This window comes from Camelus dromedarius, chromosome 5, assembly GCF_036321535.1.
Source record: "Camelus dromedarius isolate mCamDro1 chromosome 5, mCamDro1.pat, whole genome shotgun sequence".
NCBI classification, from domain to species: Eukaryota; Metazoa; Chordata; class Mammalia; order Artiodactyla; family Camelidae; genus Camelus; species Camelus dromedarius.
Window position 1 is genome coordinate 81930823 of NC_087440.1, and position 16609 is coordinate 81947431.

Genomic DNA, 16609 nt, shown 5'->3' on the forward strand with positions numbered 1-16609 from the left:
AGGTCAGGGTTGCAGAATCTCATAGCAGCCCCAACATCCCTTGTTACCGGGTTGAGAAACCTCATCCCTCCCGAGAGCGTGAAGATGTGTCAGAGCTTCCCCTTGCCTTTCTCTGTTTCCAGCTCTTCTCTCTCCTTTCTGGGCAGTTCAGTCTTACAGCCAGAAAGTGGGGCAGACCAAGGTAAGCCTCGCAGCGGCTGGCGGGCAGCTTCCCTGGGGGCTCTCAGTTGCTCTCTAGAAAGTGCTCAGCTGTGCTGTCCTCCCCTTCTTTACCCAACCCGCGTCCATCAGTTTCTAGCCAAAACTTTGTTCCACAACACTGGCTCTTCTGGGACGAGGTGCGAAAGAAACGTGCTTTCAATGGTTCTAGACAGCATGATTTTTTTTTTTAAAAAAAGCCAAGAGAGAAACTGTCCATTTTTTTTTTAAAGCAGGACCTCAGGGAAGTTAGTTTCTCTCAGTCAAATGTTACAGCCTTAGAATCAGAACGAGTACACGGCCGGCCTGGGCCTCCACATCTTAAGCTGAGCTGACGCGCACGCTGAACGCGTACCTTTGGCACGTCGCACAGGCAGGGCTGGATCTGCTGGGAAGGGGCTGGCTCCGTCCTCCACTCGGCCATGGTGGCTGCTGGCGAGCTCCCCTGCAGCAGAGTCCTTACTTGGGGCAGTGCTTTCCACACTGTGATGTACACACAAGTCCCCTGAAAGGAGTCCCATTAGAACACTGGTTCTGACTCAGGGCCAGGGTGTGGCCTGAGAGTCTGCATTTCTAACAGGCCCCCAGGTGATGCTAGCTGCTGGGTCCATGGTTGGAGGCATCACAGAGCAGGGCTTAGGGAAAAATGAGAACTCTGAACACATCTGATACAGGTGAGAACACCAAGTTCTAAGTGACTCCCCACTGCTCTGGTCTGAGGATACGGCCTGGTGGAGAAGGTCCTAGTACCGAGTTAACCGGACCTTTCTTACCTCAACTGCGAGAGCAGCAAGGATGCCTATCAGGAATGTATATTCACCCGGGCAGGGCTGGCACTGGCCGCGCAGGGCAACAGCGGACCGAACAAGAACTCGTACACCGGCCACGCTAGGCTCAGTTACCGCCTGACACGATCCTCGTCTATGCACATATATACACATACTCACATATATGATATGTAAGACAGCAGCTTTCGTGTCACTTGCACATGCAAAAAAAGTGCAAGAGGTGAGAGACTGATAACCCAGACACAAATTACCAAGAAACAAACGTCAAAGGCAGAGGTCTCAGCACACACGCTTGAAGGCATGTGTCACCGTCTCCTGGCTCCTCCTGGCTCGGACAGGACAGGTGCCAAGGCCTCGGAGATACGCTCCCCATGCCCCTCCAGGTCTCTAGTCCTCAAGTAGAAGCTCCAGCTCCTCCAGCAGCAGGCGCACCCGGAGCTCCTTCTCCGTCATCAGGTCCAGGATCTCCTGCATCTCATCGGGGAAGTACTCCACGGCGTCCATGTACAGCACCTGGGGCAGGAGAGCCTAGTCAGCCGGCCACATCTGTCCTGTGAGCCTGCCTGCCTGCCGCCCCTCCACACCCCACACTACCCTTCGCTGCCCTAACTCGGCAGGACCTCGACGTGGTTCAGGAAGGACTCAAAAGCAGAGGGAAAGGGAATAAACTCAAAGTGGGGCCAGAAGATGTTGGCAGACACTGCAATCACAATCATCTGATTTCTGAACATCTCCTGACCCAGACTCGGCAAGGCAGAGTTGGGACATGGATCCCGACACATTCAGCATCTGGGCTGAGCTTTGGGCAAACGCTGGGAACCAGCAGCCTGAAGTGACGCTCCCATGAAATGCCAGCTCCAGTGCAGGGGAAGGACTCAAGTGCCCCTCAGGCTCCAAAGGGGATACTTTCACTATGACCAGGCCTGGGAGGTGCTCTGTCCCCTGACACTGGCTGGATGAGGCTTAGCAGGAAGGTCCCTGGGAATCTGAAGAGACCATGGTCTTTAGAACTTACCTTTGCCCAGGGACAGTTCTGAAGTGCTTTGTAGAACACACCTTTGCTTCTTTCTTTATTTCCTAAGGAAACCTGAGGCAAGGGGAAAAAAATTCAAAAATGATGAAACAGAGTCAAGGCCCCTCCTGCACTGTTTCTTGCAGGGCAACGCCACGGTGGCTGCTGGGTGGGGTGGGTCCCTGTCCCACAGGGTCACTGCTGTGTCCCAAAGGGCCTGGAGCTGCTCCTGAACACCTCTGACTCGTCACCTCCTCCTTTACTGTGGCCAGCCCACCTCGCATCACTAAGAGTGCCTAGAACGAGGCCTCAAGCATGAGATAAAGGTGATGACTTTACACAGAGAAAATTTTTGCTTCAACACTTGCCATTTTCTGAAAACTATCTTAGAGAAATGAGATAACCAGGATTACTGAAGCAGTAACCTTATCAAAAGCAAATTTGCAGTCAGGAATTTCCATCAGAGTGGGCAGATACTCAGCACGTTTTTTCTCTAAGCACATTCTTATACTAAGGTATAAAATCCTTAGTCTCAATTCACAGGTGCTCTTTCCACGCCTGCTGTGGAAGCAGGAACAGCATGTGGTCTCCCCTTAACCAACCACCTCGGGGCCTCTCCCGAGTCCCAGGAAGGGATGTATCACTTGACTGCTCCCCCAGGGAGACAGCCCGCCCGGGCAGCTCCCCAGGCAGGTGTCTGAGGCTGCGACTGGAGCTCATGGAGCTGAAGTCTGTTTCCGGGCTTTCTGTCCACCCACCTCCCCCAGACTTCCCGTTCCCACGGGAAAGCTTTCCAGTGGAGGCCAGCTCTGCCCACCAGGCTGTGTCGGGACCGGACCGGTAAAGGCTGTTGACTGATCCCCTAGAAATGACATCGAGGGACTCTATCTACCAAGGATGGCCTCACCTCCTTCTCAGCTCTTTCCGGTTAACTCCCACAGACACGGAGACAACCTGTGATACCCTTCAGGTGAGCATCGGGCCTTCCCCTCTTGCTCCAAGTGCCGCCCACCAAGCCAGCCACGCGGTCTGGGGGGATTCCTGCTTCCCCCCCGGCATGGGCCCCGGCCCTTCCGAGGCTGGACCTCTGAATTTACACCCAAGAAGCCAGTGTGAGCTGTCCTTCCTTCACACACCAAAACACTTCAGTGCTAACTATCCTAAAACACTAAATAAACTTCAGGCTTATTTCCTTGTTTTTGAAAGAAGAAAAACTGTATTACTGTGTTAGTGAGTATTTGTGAGACTCACAGATAATCCTGGAACCCAACACATCCAGGTACGTAAGCTGGCTGTCCTCAAATGAGAACTGCTCTCTGCTGTTTCCTTAATCAGTCGGCCAGCGGAAAATGCCTTTGCTGTACCAGGTGTGAGAGGGTTAAACGCCAGGTGAAAGACTGGTGGTGATGCTTCTCCCATTCAGGATTCAGATTCTAGGACATGGCTTCACATGCACGTTCCCTCTCACCAGAGCAGAGGTTCCAACAGGAAGAAAAGTTCCTGAAAGCTACCCTCTCCATGCCCTCCTTCCTCACCTCCTGAATTTTCTCATCTTAACCAGCCATGGCTTCCTGTAACATTCCCTAGTCAGGCTGGACGGTAACTGGTAGGTGACCCCACGCCCCTGACCCTGTGGGTCACGGCTGGGTGAGCATGTCTCCCTCCTCAGGCAGAGTATCTCTGGGCACCAACCAGGTTCCTGCTCAGAAGTGAAGACGCAGCTAACAAGCTGCTCCCAGGGCTGCTGGGCTCGGTCCCCAAGGAGCCTCAAATTCTGCCCACAACGTCCCCAGAGAGAAGTGGAGCCAAGACTTCACACCAAGGCCACCCTTTGGTCAGGAGCCAAGTCGTCCACATGGGGATGAAAATGAGGCGAGGCTCTGGAAAGCCCTGGCGCTGCGGGTCCTCCACCTGCTGGGGCCTGAGCTGGTCCTCAACCCTGTCCCGGGCCAGGCGGGCCGGGGGTAAGAGCAGCAGCTGCCCGTCCTCAGTAACAGAACAAGTGCCCGAGCTCCCCAGCTAGGCAAGCTGTGTAGGGGCTCAGCAGTCTCTGCTTTTGGCATTTCTGTACCTTCTTATCTGATACTTGCCGCCTCCACATGGGGGAAGCAACATCTCTGACAAAATGAGAGGGCTGAAGGTCTTTGGGCTTTTGCAAAATTGGATTCTTTTTTCTTATCTGAGTACAAAAGATTCTGAGCAACTGTCGGTTTTTTTTTTAAAGTAATTTGACAGAAACTGATATCCAACCCTCCCTAAATTAAAAAAAAATACATTTCTATACTACTTCATCCGAGTACTCCTAAGAGGAGACGGACTCTCTCGCTAGAGGTTTATTTATTCACCACTTGAAAGGTAACTGAAGAGGATTCTTTTCCCTCCCACCAGCTCTTGTAAATGGTGGCCTTTCAATATATCCCAACGTCTACCAGCTGTCCACAGACTGGAAGGAGAAATTATACTTGAGGATAAAGTAAAATCTAATGAGTACCAATTTAGAAATGCCACTGCTCCCTTTCTCTTTATTAAGACTTCTTTCATTAGGCTCATGAATTCAGCTAACTGGTCTATATACTTAAACTTCTTTATTATGTGGGTACACAGAACAGCGTATTTGAAAGTCAACCGCGGTTTGTCCAGTTCCTTTTTTCTCCCATATTCTCCATGGCCAAAAATAGGTTTTAATTCCCACAATCATTTCTGCAGGAGGAAAAAGCAAGCAAGCAAATGCACCTGCGTGTATGACCCACGCACGTCCACACGCCCGTGCACACGGACGGCATGGACGCACAGCCCAACAAGCCCCGCGCCCTCCCCCGGGGCCCCGGCTCCCTGCTCCTGCCCTCACCTGGCACTTGCAGCCTACTCCTCACACTTGGGCCCTAATTTGATTGTTTCACTGTGTTTATCAAAGCATTAGGACCCCATCCAGATGCTTCAGGAGCTGCTTGGGGAAGTCACTGGCCTAATTAATTCCTGGTCCAATGCTAATCTTTCCAAAAAGATAAAACTCCTTAAGGGTCCCTGTCTTTTTTTTTCAAGTCAAGAAGAATTTTTCTGTCCATAATCCAACCAGACTTGGCTCATGGCAGAAAAATACTGCAAGTCTGCACTTCACCCTATTCTCCTCTACCTAAAAAAGCCTGGAGAAGTTACACAGGCAAACCTGCAAGCTCTCCCTTGTGTTGACTTTAAAGGTCTTCCAATGGCCTAGGAAGATTCACAGGGAATTAGCCCTGGAACCGCTAGGGCGCATCTACATGCTCCTGCGGTGGAGGGGCCTGGACAGAAGTGCGGCTCGGCTGGACCCCAGCTCCCCTGCGCTGCCCCCGCACCACATTCCCTTAACGGGCAGGGCCCCATGCAGGCCACACGTGCACACGGACACCACACCAGCGTCTGGACCTCTGAAGGTTTCCATTTCACACAAAGAAGTCAAGATACAAAAATCTCCGCTTTTGAGTCTAAGAATAAACATTAAAAACACAGAAACTCTGGTGGCAAGTCATCTTGATGCTGACCTCTGCCTGTTTGTCCTGGGTATGCCTATGAGCTGCCGCCCCGAGATCCTGCCTCCCCTGCTCCTCAGAGGTCAGGGGACGCACCCAGATGAATTCTGGACACTAAGAGGATGGGAGAGGCCCAGCCGCTCCTAACCCCTAACTCACTCTGTCCCTTTACACCTAACTCTGCCACGTGGAAGTTGACTCTGTCAATTGGAAATGCTCAGATACTCTGATCAACTTCTGAGAATTTATCCTATGGAAATAATCAGAGATAAACATACATAATGTTTACGTATAAGGAAGGTCACTCCTGGCTTCTGAGAGGTAAAATGTTCAATGGAGGTCACCTGGATATGATTTAAGAGCCTTGAGCTAAACAACATTCAAGTGGCCTGGAAGATTGTGTTTCTAAAAAAGCACGCAACCTGGCAGTGGACGTGTTATAGTAAATGAGGCCCTGCCCAGTGCCAGGCCTTCACCAAAGGCAAAGCCAATTCAGACTCCGTGAAGCCCAGGGACCACCTGTCAGCCTGCACAACACATTAACAAAATTAAACAGCATCTCATCATACTCAACTACTGTGGCACTCAGATATAAAAACAAAGCTGCTCTGGAAATGTCTATTTTAAAACCACATTCTAGACTGACCTAGATCAATCTTGTCTCTTACAACAAAAGAGAATCAGAACCTAGAAATTTCTATGAGCAAAATGGCAACAAACTCAGAGAAACCTCAAGACACGCCACTGCACCGACAGCCTGGGCCTCACTCCTCACTATCATTCTACCAAAGCCCCCAGCAGAAAAGGCAGCTCGTGAGCCCTTCCGAGTCCGGAGAGACCCGACGTCATTCCGCCAGGGCCCCCACAGGGTTAACCAAGGCCGAGAGGTGGGCGGAGGCGGCGAGCCCTCCCAGCCGTCCCACGCCACGGTCCTGGACACCTGCACTTCCTCACTCATGAAGGAAGAAGTAGAGCTCTGCATGAAAACAAAAACCCTAAATCTTTTCTCACCAAAAAATTCAAATACATCCTCCACAGTAAGGGGCACCGGCTGCCGCTGTCACTCCGCAACGCGTTGTCAAACAGGGCTCTGATCCGATGTGTCAGGCCGGTCTCTGGGATGGTGGCGTGGACCTCCCTGCCGTCCACCCTGCAAGACAAGGACTCCTGTAATTCTGAGACACCTTCTCACAACCACACCACAGTAGACAGAGATCTGTTAGAGGCAGCTAATGTCAGGGAAACTGGGTCCGAGCACGGGAGGTCATGCTGTCCCCCAGGTCTGTGGGCACCGGGGCTGTGGGGTACAGGTGCAGTGTGGCTCCTTCCATGCTGAGTCTGCCTAGAAGCCATGCACAAACTCCTTGCTTCTCTGTTTTCTAAAGAAAGCCTACCCTTTCATTAGCAGAATACAAACTGTACTGGATGGGAAGGAAAGATCTTTCAATTGAAAGTAGAGCGAATAAAGTCCCAATGGAAGAAATAAAAAAGAAGCAAACTGACATACTATTCGGAGGCAATTCTGAACAGTCGATTTATAAGGCCAGAGTGAGGCAACAACAGAGATTCTGGAAGGAACAGTGATGCCAGAGCTAGTATGTTCCCAAGCCTATCACTTAGCTTCAGATATAAAACACAGTATCAACAGATGATATTTAAAACGTGACACTGTCATCATCAGCAGTCATAATTACTAATTATTTTACATGACCTGTGAGCTCAGCACTCACTCCTCGGAGCAACGTTCTGAAGTAGATTCTTTAATTGGTCCCATTTTACGGAAGGGAACCTATTAGAAACTTGAAGTGACTTTCCCAAGATCACACAGCTGGTAAGTGGAAGAGTTGGGATTTGAATCCAGATTGCAACTCCAGAGCCTGTGCCCTTATCCACCAGGCTTTTACTACAGCCTCTCAGACGCCTGAAGGCCTGGCAGTCACCATGCGTGCACCGTAAGCAACGCTCAGGACCCCAAGAGTGTGGCCTAGGAAGCCAGCCACAGGAGCCACCGGTGAAAGCTGCTGCTACTTGCAAGTCTTCTTCCTCTCCTGACTTTTTACTCTACAACATGGAGAACCCCCACGGCAGGTGTTGCAGGCCCTGGCCTGCATTCATGTCCGTGTTCCTGAGGACTAGCAGGGTGGGGGAAACACAGCAAGGTCTGTGCACAAGATGATCTGTAGTTACCTCTGCACAGTTTCCACCAGCCTCTTCCTCATTTTCTCAGCTTCAATGGCAAACAACCATGGCTCCAAGGGTTTGGCAGACCTGGTGACAGCATCAAAGAACCGTCTGGTCTTACTGGCGCTGTGGGACTTACTCTGAATCCGTATATATGCCCTCCAAAGAACCGGGTTGCCGGGATACAGCTTTAAAGCCTCCGAGAGAGCCTCTCGCAGAGGAGCCAACGGGTAGACGCTGATCTTCATGTGGAATCTGAGCAGGCTCGTGTGCATCAGGGTGACGGCCTCAAGGACCTGGCTCAGGCTCCGGGGCCTGGCACTGCCCTCCAGGCTGGAGCCCTCCGGGGAAACAGAGCCCTTCAGTTTTGCAAATACTTGCTCATATATCCGCACAGCAGCATCGATCCCTATGGTCAAATACTGGAAGAGCATGAAGCATTTAACCAAGCTAATCAGGCGGTTAAAGAACTCGGTAGGGGCTGGATCGGAGACACAGCTCTCACCCAAACAGTCCTGCAGCGCGTGTTCATAAGCCTTCCGGGCTTTCAAAATGTGAACGCCCAAGACCTGGCCGGTGCAGGGCCCGCAGGGCCCGTTCTCGGCCAGTCTGGTCAGTATGTGAACAGCCCGCGCTGTGGCAGCCCCTCCCGCGTCTGGCAGCAGCTCCACCTCCAGCTCAGCGTACAGGAGGCTGAGCTCACAGAGCTCGTGATCCCTCAGTCCCCTGCTCCCCGCTATGCTGAGGGCCGAATCAAATACTTTTCTGGCGTCCTCTGTGTTGCCGAGCAACCACTCCAGATGCGCGTACTGCTTCCAGAGGCAAAAACTGTTGCGGTTGTCTGGCTCCTTGAGGAGATTCTTGGCTAGTTTTTTGCAGTTCTTTCCTTGTGACTTTAATCTCTTCTTGTTTTTGGTGTGCAGACACCAAATCACCTAAAGGAAGAAAGGAAAGAATGACTCCAGGTGCTCTGAGATATTAAAGCAATCCCTCTGCACTGCCAGCTGCAGAAAGCCATCCAAGGCGTCTTCCTTCATCACGTTCGGGAAACACTTAGGTAACCTGAGAGACAAATCAGGATTTTTTCAAGGCCACGGGTGCCCCAAAATGAACACACCCAGGTTTCCATCTGAAACCCATATAAACAAGGCTTACATACTCCAATGCTCTTCTCCAAAGAGAAGTGACCACCAAATTTTATCAGACACTATTTTTATAACACTGCCTGGTGTGTGCAATCTGCAGTTAGTGTCAGAATTTGGGGTGTTCAAATTCAGTACTAACTGGTGGCCAGCAGAGGGCAGAAGAGTCAATCCTAAATGAAATTCTAACAGATAATAGATATAAAGAGCAGGGTAAGTAGCTTATTTTATCTATTTTAATAAGCCCCTAAATCTTCTAACCCTGCTTAAGCTTAAGCTTGGTTCTTAACACAAACTGCTCACATGACCACAGACATCTGGTAATAACAAATCAACACAATACACAGCTCCCGTCACTGACGCGCTGGACTCTCTCCTGTTCTCCTCTTCTCTACGGCCCCTCAGAAGGGCAGCCACACACCCAGTGCCTTCAGGGGTCCCAGAAGGAGGAGAGGCTGTGGCCCAGTGCCCTGAGGAGCCTGGCCATCCCACTGACAAACAGCGTCAAGGAAATGAAGTCCCAACTTGGGGAAGGAGGAAGCTGGAGTTACCTTTGCGATCTCATACCGTAACCAGGAGAAGCAGAGCTGAGACCGCTCCTGGCCTGAAAACAAAGGCATCACAAGGTGGAAGATGTTGCGGATGAATTCCTCGCCTTCTCGACCATGACCCCTGGTCCAGCGCCGGCATCCCAACTGGTCCGTGCAGCCGACACAGCCGATGCCGGAAAATGAAAGGTTGAGAAAAGTCAAGGGCTTTTCATCATAAAATCCATTATCGAAGATGCTGTTCTCATCCATGGCCAGATAGAGGCAGGAGGCTGGAGGGCTGAAGCCGGAAGGCACACCCAAGAACTGCAGAAAGGCCGCAATCAGCTGAAACTGAAGATCCGGGCTGGAAAGTCGGATCAGAGACTGTCCGATATCATCAAACAACACCTGCAATTTTGAAGTCAAAATCAAGTGACCAAATGCAGCAAGCGAACAAAAAGCCTTCACAATTTTTTCCACAATTTTTTTTTTTTGGATGTACTAATGAGTCAACGTTAGAGGCCTCCTAAGGCCAGCTGAGAGCAGGGAGCCCCGCAGTGCTCCTCCGCATCCTCACACATCCTGGGAACTCTCCGAGGGCAGGAGGCAAGACCAAAGCGAAAACTTTCAAGGTGTCCTAATGGAGTCACAGAAAATGCAGAATCACATTCACTTCTGAGAACATAATGGCTTTCGTAGTTACTTTGGTAGGTTACAGTAGTGAAAATTTTTATTTTAAGATAGAAGAACTTTACTATTTTGTGGTTTCTTTGTACAAAATTGCTTCAGGAAATGACAAATATGCTCAAAAATACATAAACAGCAGCAAGGTAAGACGGAAACTACAGGAAGCAATGGCCCATGTTAAGAGCAATGATAAGAGCCTAATACTAACTGGACATGTTTGTAGCTGATTTCACGTAATGACTTTAAAACGTAAGGCCACAGAGACTATGCTGTCTCGTGTCCTGCTTATCAGACTGGTCTCGGTGGCTCTCAACAAAGAGGAGATCAAAACATGAGCCCAATAAAACTGGAGCACCTGGAATGCAACTAACCCAAACCATCAATTCATCAGAAAATGCTTCTCCTCCAGGTTTTGACCAGAGAAAAAAATCTAAGACACTGCTCACAGCAGGAGTTTGCTCCAGAAACGAGTTTTCAGAAAACGGCTGAAATGCTGAGCCTGGTGAACTAACTTTGGAAGGGCGACCATGAACTCTAAAACCCTCAAATGGCAAAGACAGACCCCACCCACTCTTCCCGAAGCCTTCAGCTCTGCCAGGGAAGGGACCTCACATGCAGGCGCACCGAGCCCTCTGTGAGCTGAGGTCCCCTGGAGGCTGGCCCCCCTCCTTCCTGCCCAAGGACCCCCCCTTTCTCTCTTCCCTAATTCCAGTCTGGCCACCCCCTTCACCACTCCTCGGACATCCCAGGCCCCCTGGAGCCTTCACTTATGCTGATCCCTCTGCCTAGACCCGAAGCTCTGGCATCAGATATCCCTTCAACATCCAGGACTACTCACTGAGCACTCGCCACAGGACAAGCATCATGGAGGCACTGGTGACACAGCTGCGAAGGAAACAGAAAAATCCCCCACCCTCAAGGCACGTAATTTTTCGGGAGGGGAACAGACAGCAAGCATGTCAAAGCTCAGGAGCCGCACCTCTGTGAAATCTGTCTGACCTGGGAATATATTGCATGCCAAGCAGCATGCAGTGGACCCTTGAACCACTCGGGCACTGATACACGGGTTTGTTTCACTAAGCACACCAGTCCCACATGACCCGTGGCTGGTGGAATCCGAGGCCATGGAACTGCGGGTACGGAGGGACGACTACTGAAAAGTCATACGCAGATTTTCGACTGCTCGGGCAGGGCGGGTGCAGTGCTCCTAACCCCTCACACTGGTCAAGGGTCAACTGTAGTTGGTATCTTGTCAAAGCGGCTCAATGACAGGTATCAAGAGAATCTCTTCCTTTATTCTATTGTGAAACTTCCAGAGCTGCTGCCACTAGACACAGAGGAGCAGGTGCCAAGTCCTGAGACGACTGTGGGGAGGTGACGTGAGTGAGTGCCTGGCACACACAGGTGCTCAGTAAGTGTCCGCTCCTCCCCCAGCAGGAGGCGCTGCACACCGACTGTCCCAGCGTGGCATCACTGCCCCTCGTGTCTTCCAGAGTCAAATCTATCCGCTACATCTTTAAGGATCCAAGAGTAGGGTGGGGAACGGGGACACAGTTAAATGGTCTAGGACAGTGACTCTATGTTTTTAAGCCCTCAGCCCTTGGGCTTCCATGTGAAAAATTAACTGAATAACTCGGAAGACACTCTCCATGGGGGTGACCTGAGAGCTGACCCTACTCCTTGGGGACAGAAACTATCAGGTCAAGTGCCCTATGCTCCCGATCACCAGCAGCCACAACTCTACCCTGGTTTGGGGAAGAGGGAAGTTTCTGGAGACAGGAACAGGAGCAGGCTAGCATCTCCCCAGCTAGGCAAGTGCTCAGAGAGGCCAGTAGCCCTCCTTCTGGGAACCAAACCCAGTGGTTAAAGGCGAGAGAGCAAAGACCCCCAGGCTGGGGCAGAGACTCGCCTGTCTCTCTGGATCCTCGCAGTCTTCCTCAGTCTGCTTCCTGGTCTTATCGGGGCGCCACGGCCGCCAGTGCCTCTGGTCTCGGGACCGCTCTGCAGCAAGCCAGATCTGCCACCTGGGCAGAGTCTTATCTTTAATTTCCTGGTCATCATCTTCTGGTTCGTCATCATCGTCATCTAGACAAGAACACAGCTTCTAGCAACTGAAACCACCACCAGCACTTACATCTACCTGCTTGTGCTGCTACAGCAGTGGGCACTGGAATGCCAAGATGAGTAAGACCCAGGCCCAGTCTTCCGGGACACTCAGTGGCATTTAGAGACTCTCCTATTATCAATCAAGTTTCCATGAAAAAAGGGCAGGTTAACTGATGAAATCAGATGCTATCAGAAATGCTATCACTGCAATTAAAATGGGAATGACACATATTTTGGAACAGCACTGTCTAGTAGAACTTTCAATGATGACGAAAACGTTCTAAATCTGTGCTGTCTAATATGGTAGCTACCAGCCACATGTGACTTCCTGGGTACCTGAAATGTAGCTGGGAGAATAACTGAATTTTTAATTTTATGTAATTTTAACTAATTTTAATTAAAATAGCCACATGTGGCTAGTGGCTACTGTATTGCACAACACAGTTCTAGAAGGCTAAGTGACATTTAATGACTGTATTGTTTTAGATTTTCTTAAGCCATCAGAATTTTTAGCCAGTGGCCTTCTGATTATGACAGACATTCACATTTTTTTAAAGAGGCAATTCAAGATATCTTATACTTTATTTCACTGTTTCCTAACTCTGAACATGCAGAATAGAAGAGGGGAGCTGAGAGAAGCAAGATGGCAGAGTAAAAGGAGGCTCGTAGCTCACCCTCTCCCACAAACATACCAAAACTCACATCTATAGACCTACTCAGCCAACCAGAGCACCTGCCAAACTCCGACAGAACATCGCCCTCTTCAAAAGACAAAGACGCCAAAAATCTGGTAGGAGAAAAGGAAAAAAGAAAGAAAAAGCAAAACAGTGTGGGAGCAGCAAAGGAGGACTGGCGCTCGTTCGCTGGGTCACCCCCCACCACCGCTCCAACGGAGAGGCCAGTGGGAAGGAAGGGGAGCCTCTGAGGCTCAGATCTGCCCCGAGCACCCCTTGACCGACAGAACTGAGTTAAACTGGCACAAAGGGTCCCCGTGACACCCAGACCAAGATGCGAGCCAGCAGCTGGGGCCGGGACAGGCCGCCCGAGCCGGGCGGAGGACGGGGGCGGCTGCACTGAGGTGGCCCCGGGGGACTGCAGGGGGCTGTGTGCCGTGGCTGGGAGGGGATACGGAGCAGAACAACCTCGGTCCCCAATAAATTGCGAAAAAAGCAACACAACACAGCTGGTATGCCCTGGGGGGAGGGGCACCATAGCCTTTGTCTCCTCAGACCTGAGCTGCCATTACTGGCCCTTCTCGCGAGAAGAGAGGCGGGCGCAGCCACAGCCGCTATCTCCTCCAGTGCGCAGCGCCCGGGCGGGGGCGGGGCCGAGACCTGAATCCGCACCCGGGGGCTCTGCAACCTCCTGGGCAGGACTGAGACTTGTTTACAGCCCGAGGCAGATAGGATCTTTCTGCCCTGGCACCTCAGAGAACTCATGCCGCCAGGGCAAACAAGGAGCTGAGATTTGGCACAGAGCAGGGGTGGGGCCGTTCCGCGGTCTTCCCTGAGCCTGCCTTCGGAGCATCGACCCAAGGAGGAGCAGGCAGCTGCACAGAGCAGCAGAGTGACCAGCGCCGGGAGAGGGCGGGCGGCCACCCCCCTTCCTGGCAGGAATGCAGCACCTGACCACGGTGCTGGGAGGGGGCGTGATCCGCCCACTTGCCTCCCTGGCCAGCGCAGCATCTGACTGTGGCATCGGGAGGGGGAGTTACCCGCCCACCCACCGGGTAAGAACTCAGCTCCTGACCCAGTGTTGGGAGGGGGCGCAATCTGCTAGCCGACAGCCATGGGAGCAGCACAGATGAGGGCGCCAACAGAGGGCCTCTGGAAACAGCAAGCTGAGTTCACGAAACAGGGTGAAGACACAAAGACCTCTCGATAAAATCATTAAGAGCACACCGTCTCCAGGAGAAGTAGATAACTGATACTCCTTAAGCCACAGTGCCAGAGAGATATGAGCAATATGAAGAAGCAGAGGAACCACTCCCAATTAAAAGAGCAAGAGAAATCCCCTGAAAGCATGATCAAGGAAATAGACATTGATGGCCTACTAGATCAAGATTTCAAAAAAGGAGTGATCAAAGTACTGAAGGAACTAAAAGAAATAGTGTTTGGAGATATAAAATATGTCAAAAATGAAATAGAAGCTATAAAGAAGAACCATGTAGAATTAGTAAACTCACTTGCTGAGATGAGAGTTGACCTAAAGGCTGTACAAAGCAGGCTAGATAATGCAGAGGAACGAATAAGTGACCTAGAAGACAGGACAACAGAAAGCACCCAAGCAGAACAGCTGAGAGAAAAACAAATAAAAACAATGAAAACAATATAAGGGATCTATGGGGTAATATAAAGTATGCCAATCTATGCATAATAGGGGTTCCAGAAGGGGAAGAAAGAACAATGGGGATTGAAAAGGTATTTGAAGAAATCATGACTGAAAACTCCCCAAACCTAAAGAAGAATCAGATATCCAAGTGCAGGAGGCTCAGAGGGTCCCAAACAGGAAGAATCCAAACAGACCCACACCAAGACATACCATAATCAAGATGGCCAGAGTCACGGATAAAGAAATGATCCTAAAGGCAGCAAGAGAAAAACAAAGAGTGAGTTACAAGGGAACCCCCATAAGGCTCTCAGCTGATTTCTCTACACAAACACTACAGGCCAGAAGGGAGTGGCAAGATATATTCAAAGTCCTGAATGAAAAAAAGATGCAGCCTAGGATACTCTATCCAGCAAGGCTATCCTTTAGGATAGAAGGAGAGATAAAGAACTTCATAGACAAGCAAAAACTAAAAGAATTTAAGCAACACTAAACCCATGCTAAAAGAAATATTGACAAGTCTACCCTAAATAGAAAAGAAGCAGGATGCTACAAAAATGAGAAACTCATAACTGGAAAGGAGATAACTGCCATGAATTACAAAAAGAATAAACACAAAATTGTAAAAGAAGATATCTAAATCATTAAGAGTGGGAGAGGGAAGCAAGGAAAGCCACTGTGGAAAACAGTATGGAGATTCCTCCAAAGACTAGGAATAGGCTTACCATGTGACCCAGGAATCCCACTCCTGGGCATATATCCATAAGGAACCCTACTTCAAAAAGACACCTGCACCCCAATGTTCATAGCAGCACCATTTACAATAGCCAAGACATGGAAGCAGCCTAGATGTCCATCAACAGATGACTGAATAAAGAAGATGTGGTCTATTTATACGATGGAATGCTATTCAGTCACAAAAACCGACAACATAATGCCATTTGCAGCAACATGGACGTTTCTGGAGAATGTCACTCTAAGTGACGTAAGTCAGAAAGAGAAAGAAAAATACCATATGAGATCGCTTATATGAGGAATCTAAAAAAAAAAAAAAAAAACCAAACAAACAAAAACATAAATACAAAACAGAAACAGACTCATAAACATAGAATATAAACTTGTGGTTGCCAAGGGGGTTGGGGGCTGGGAAGGGACAGACTGGGATTTTAAAATGCAGAATACATAAACAAGATTATACTGTATAGCACAGGGAAAAATATACAAGATTTTGTGGTAGCTCACAGAGAAAAAAAAATGTGACAACGAATATATACATGTTCATGTATGACTGAAAACTTGTGCTCTACACAGAATTTGACACAACATTGTAAAATAACTATTACTCAATAAAAAAATGTAAAAAAAACAAAAAGAAAGAAGAGGGGAAAATTCTGAGTCTTCATAAAGATCAATATTTAAAAACAGACAAACAGGGTATGTAAAATTGTACAGCCACCTAGAACACAGTTTGGCAGTTTCTCATAAAAACGAAACATGCACTTATCATAAAACCCAGAAACTGCATTCTTGGTTGCTGATCACAGAAAAATAAAAACTACATTCACACAGAAACCTATACACTAACTCCCAAAGCAGTTTTATTCATAATAGCCAAAAACTGGAAATGACCTGAATGTTCTACAGAAGATGAACAGTGAAACAAACAGTGGTCCATCTATACCATGGGTACCACTAAGCAAGAAATAGAAAACAAACCGCTGATACACGCAACAACATGGTTGAATCTCAGGGAAATTATGCCAAGTTAATGAAACAAAAAGCACCAATCTTAAAAAGTTACACAGAAAATAAACGCTGGTGAGGATGAAGAAACTGGAACCCTCGAGGGTGGGTGTTGGGGATGTAAAATGGTGCAGCCATTGTGGAAAACAGTATGATGGTTCTTCAAAGGATTAAACATAGAACTATCATGTGTTCTGGCAATTCCACTTCTTGGTATATCCCCAAAAGAAAGCAGGGTCTCAAAGAAATACTTGTATATCCATGTTCACGTGGTATTATTCACAACTGCCAAAAGGTGAAGCAATCCAAGCATCCATCGATAGAGAGAAATGAAATGTGGTCTATGCTGACAATGGAAAATTATTCAGCCTTAAAAAGGAAGGGA

At 49.3% G+C, this 16609-nt stretch overlaps 1 protein-coding gene across 1 annotated transcript in view; it reads right to left on the minus strand.

Annotated features, from left to right (window-relative positions):
- Positions 1 to 364: 364 nt before the first annotated feature.
- Positions 365 to 16609, minus strand: part of NRDE2 (NRDE-2, necessary for RNA interference, domain containing) — a 50032-nt gene continuing 33787 nt past the window's right edge. Inside the window, exons 9-14 of the mRNA XM_010988232.3 lie at positions 11957 to 12132; positions 9382 to 9768; positions 7695 to 8623; positions 6519 to 6657; positions 2002 to 2073; positions 365 to 1499 (exon numbers count right to left, since the gene is read on the minus strand). Of these exons, the coding sequence (XP_010986534.2) occupies positions 1374 to 1499; positions 2002 to 2073; positions 6519 to 6657; positions 7695 to 8623; positions 9382 to 9768; positions 11957 to 12132 (1829 nt within the window). The 3' untranslated portion in view covers positions 365 to 1373. The remainder of the gene's footprint in view (positions 1500 to 2001; positions 2074 to 6518; positions 6658 to 7694; positions 8624 to 9381; positions 9769 to 11956; positions 12133 to 16609) is intronic.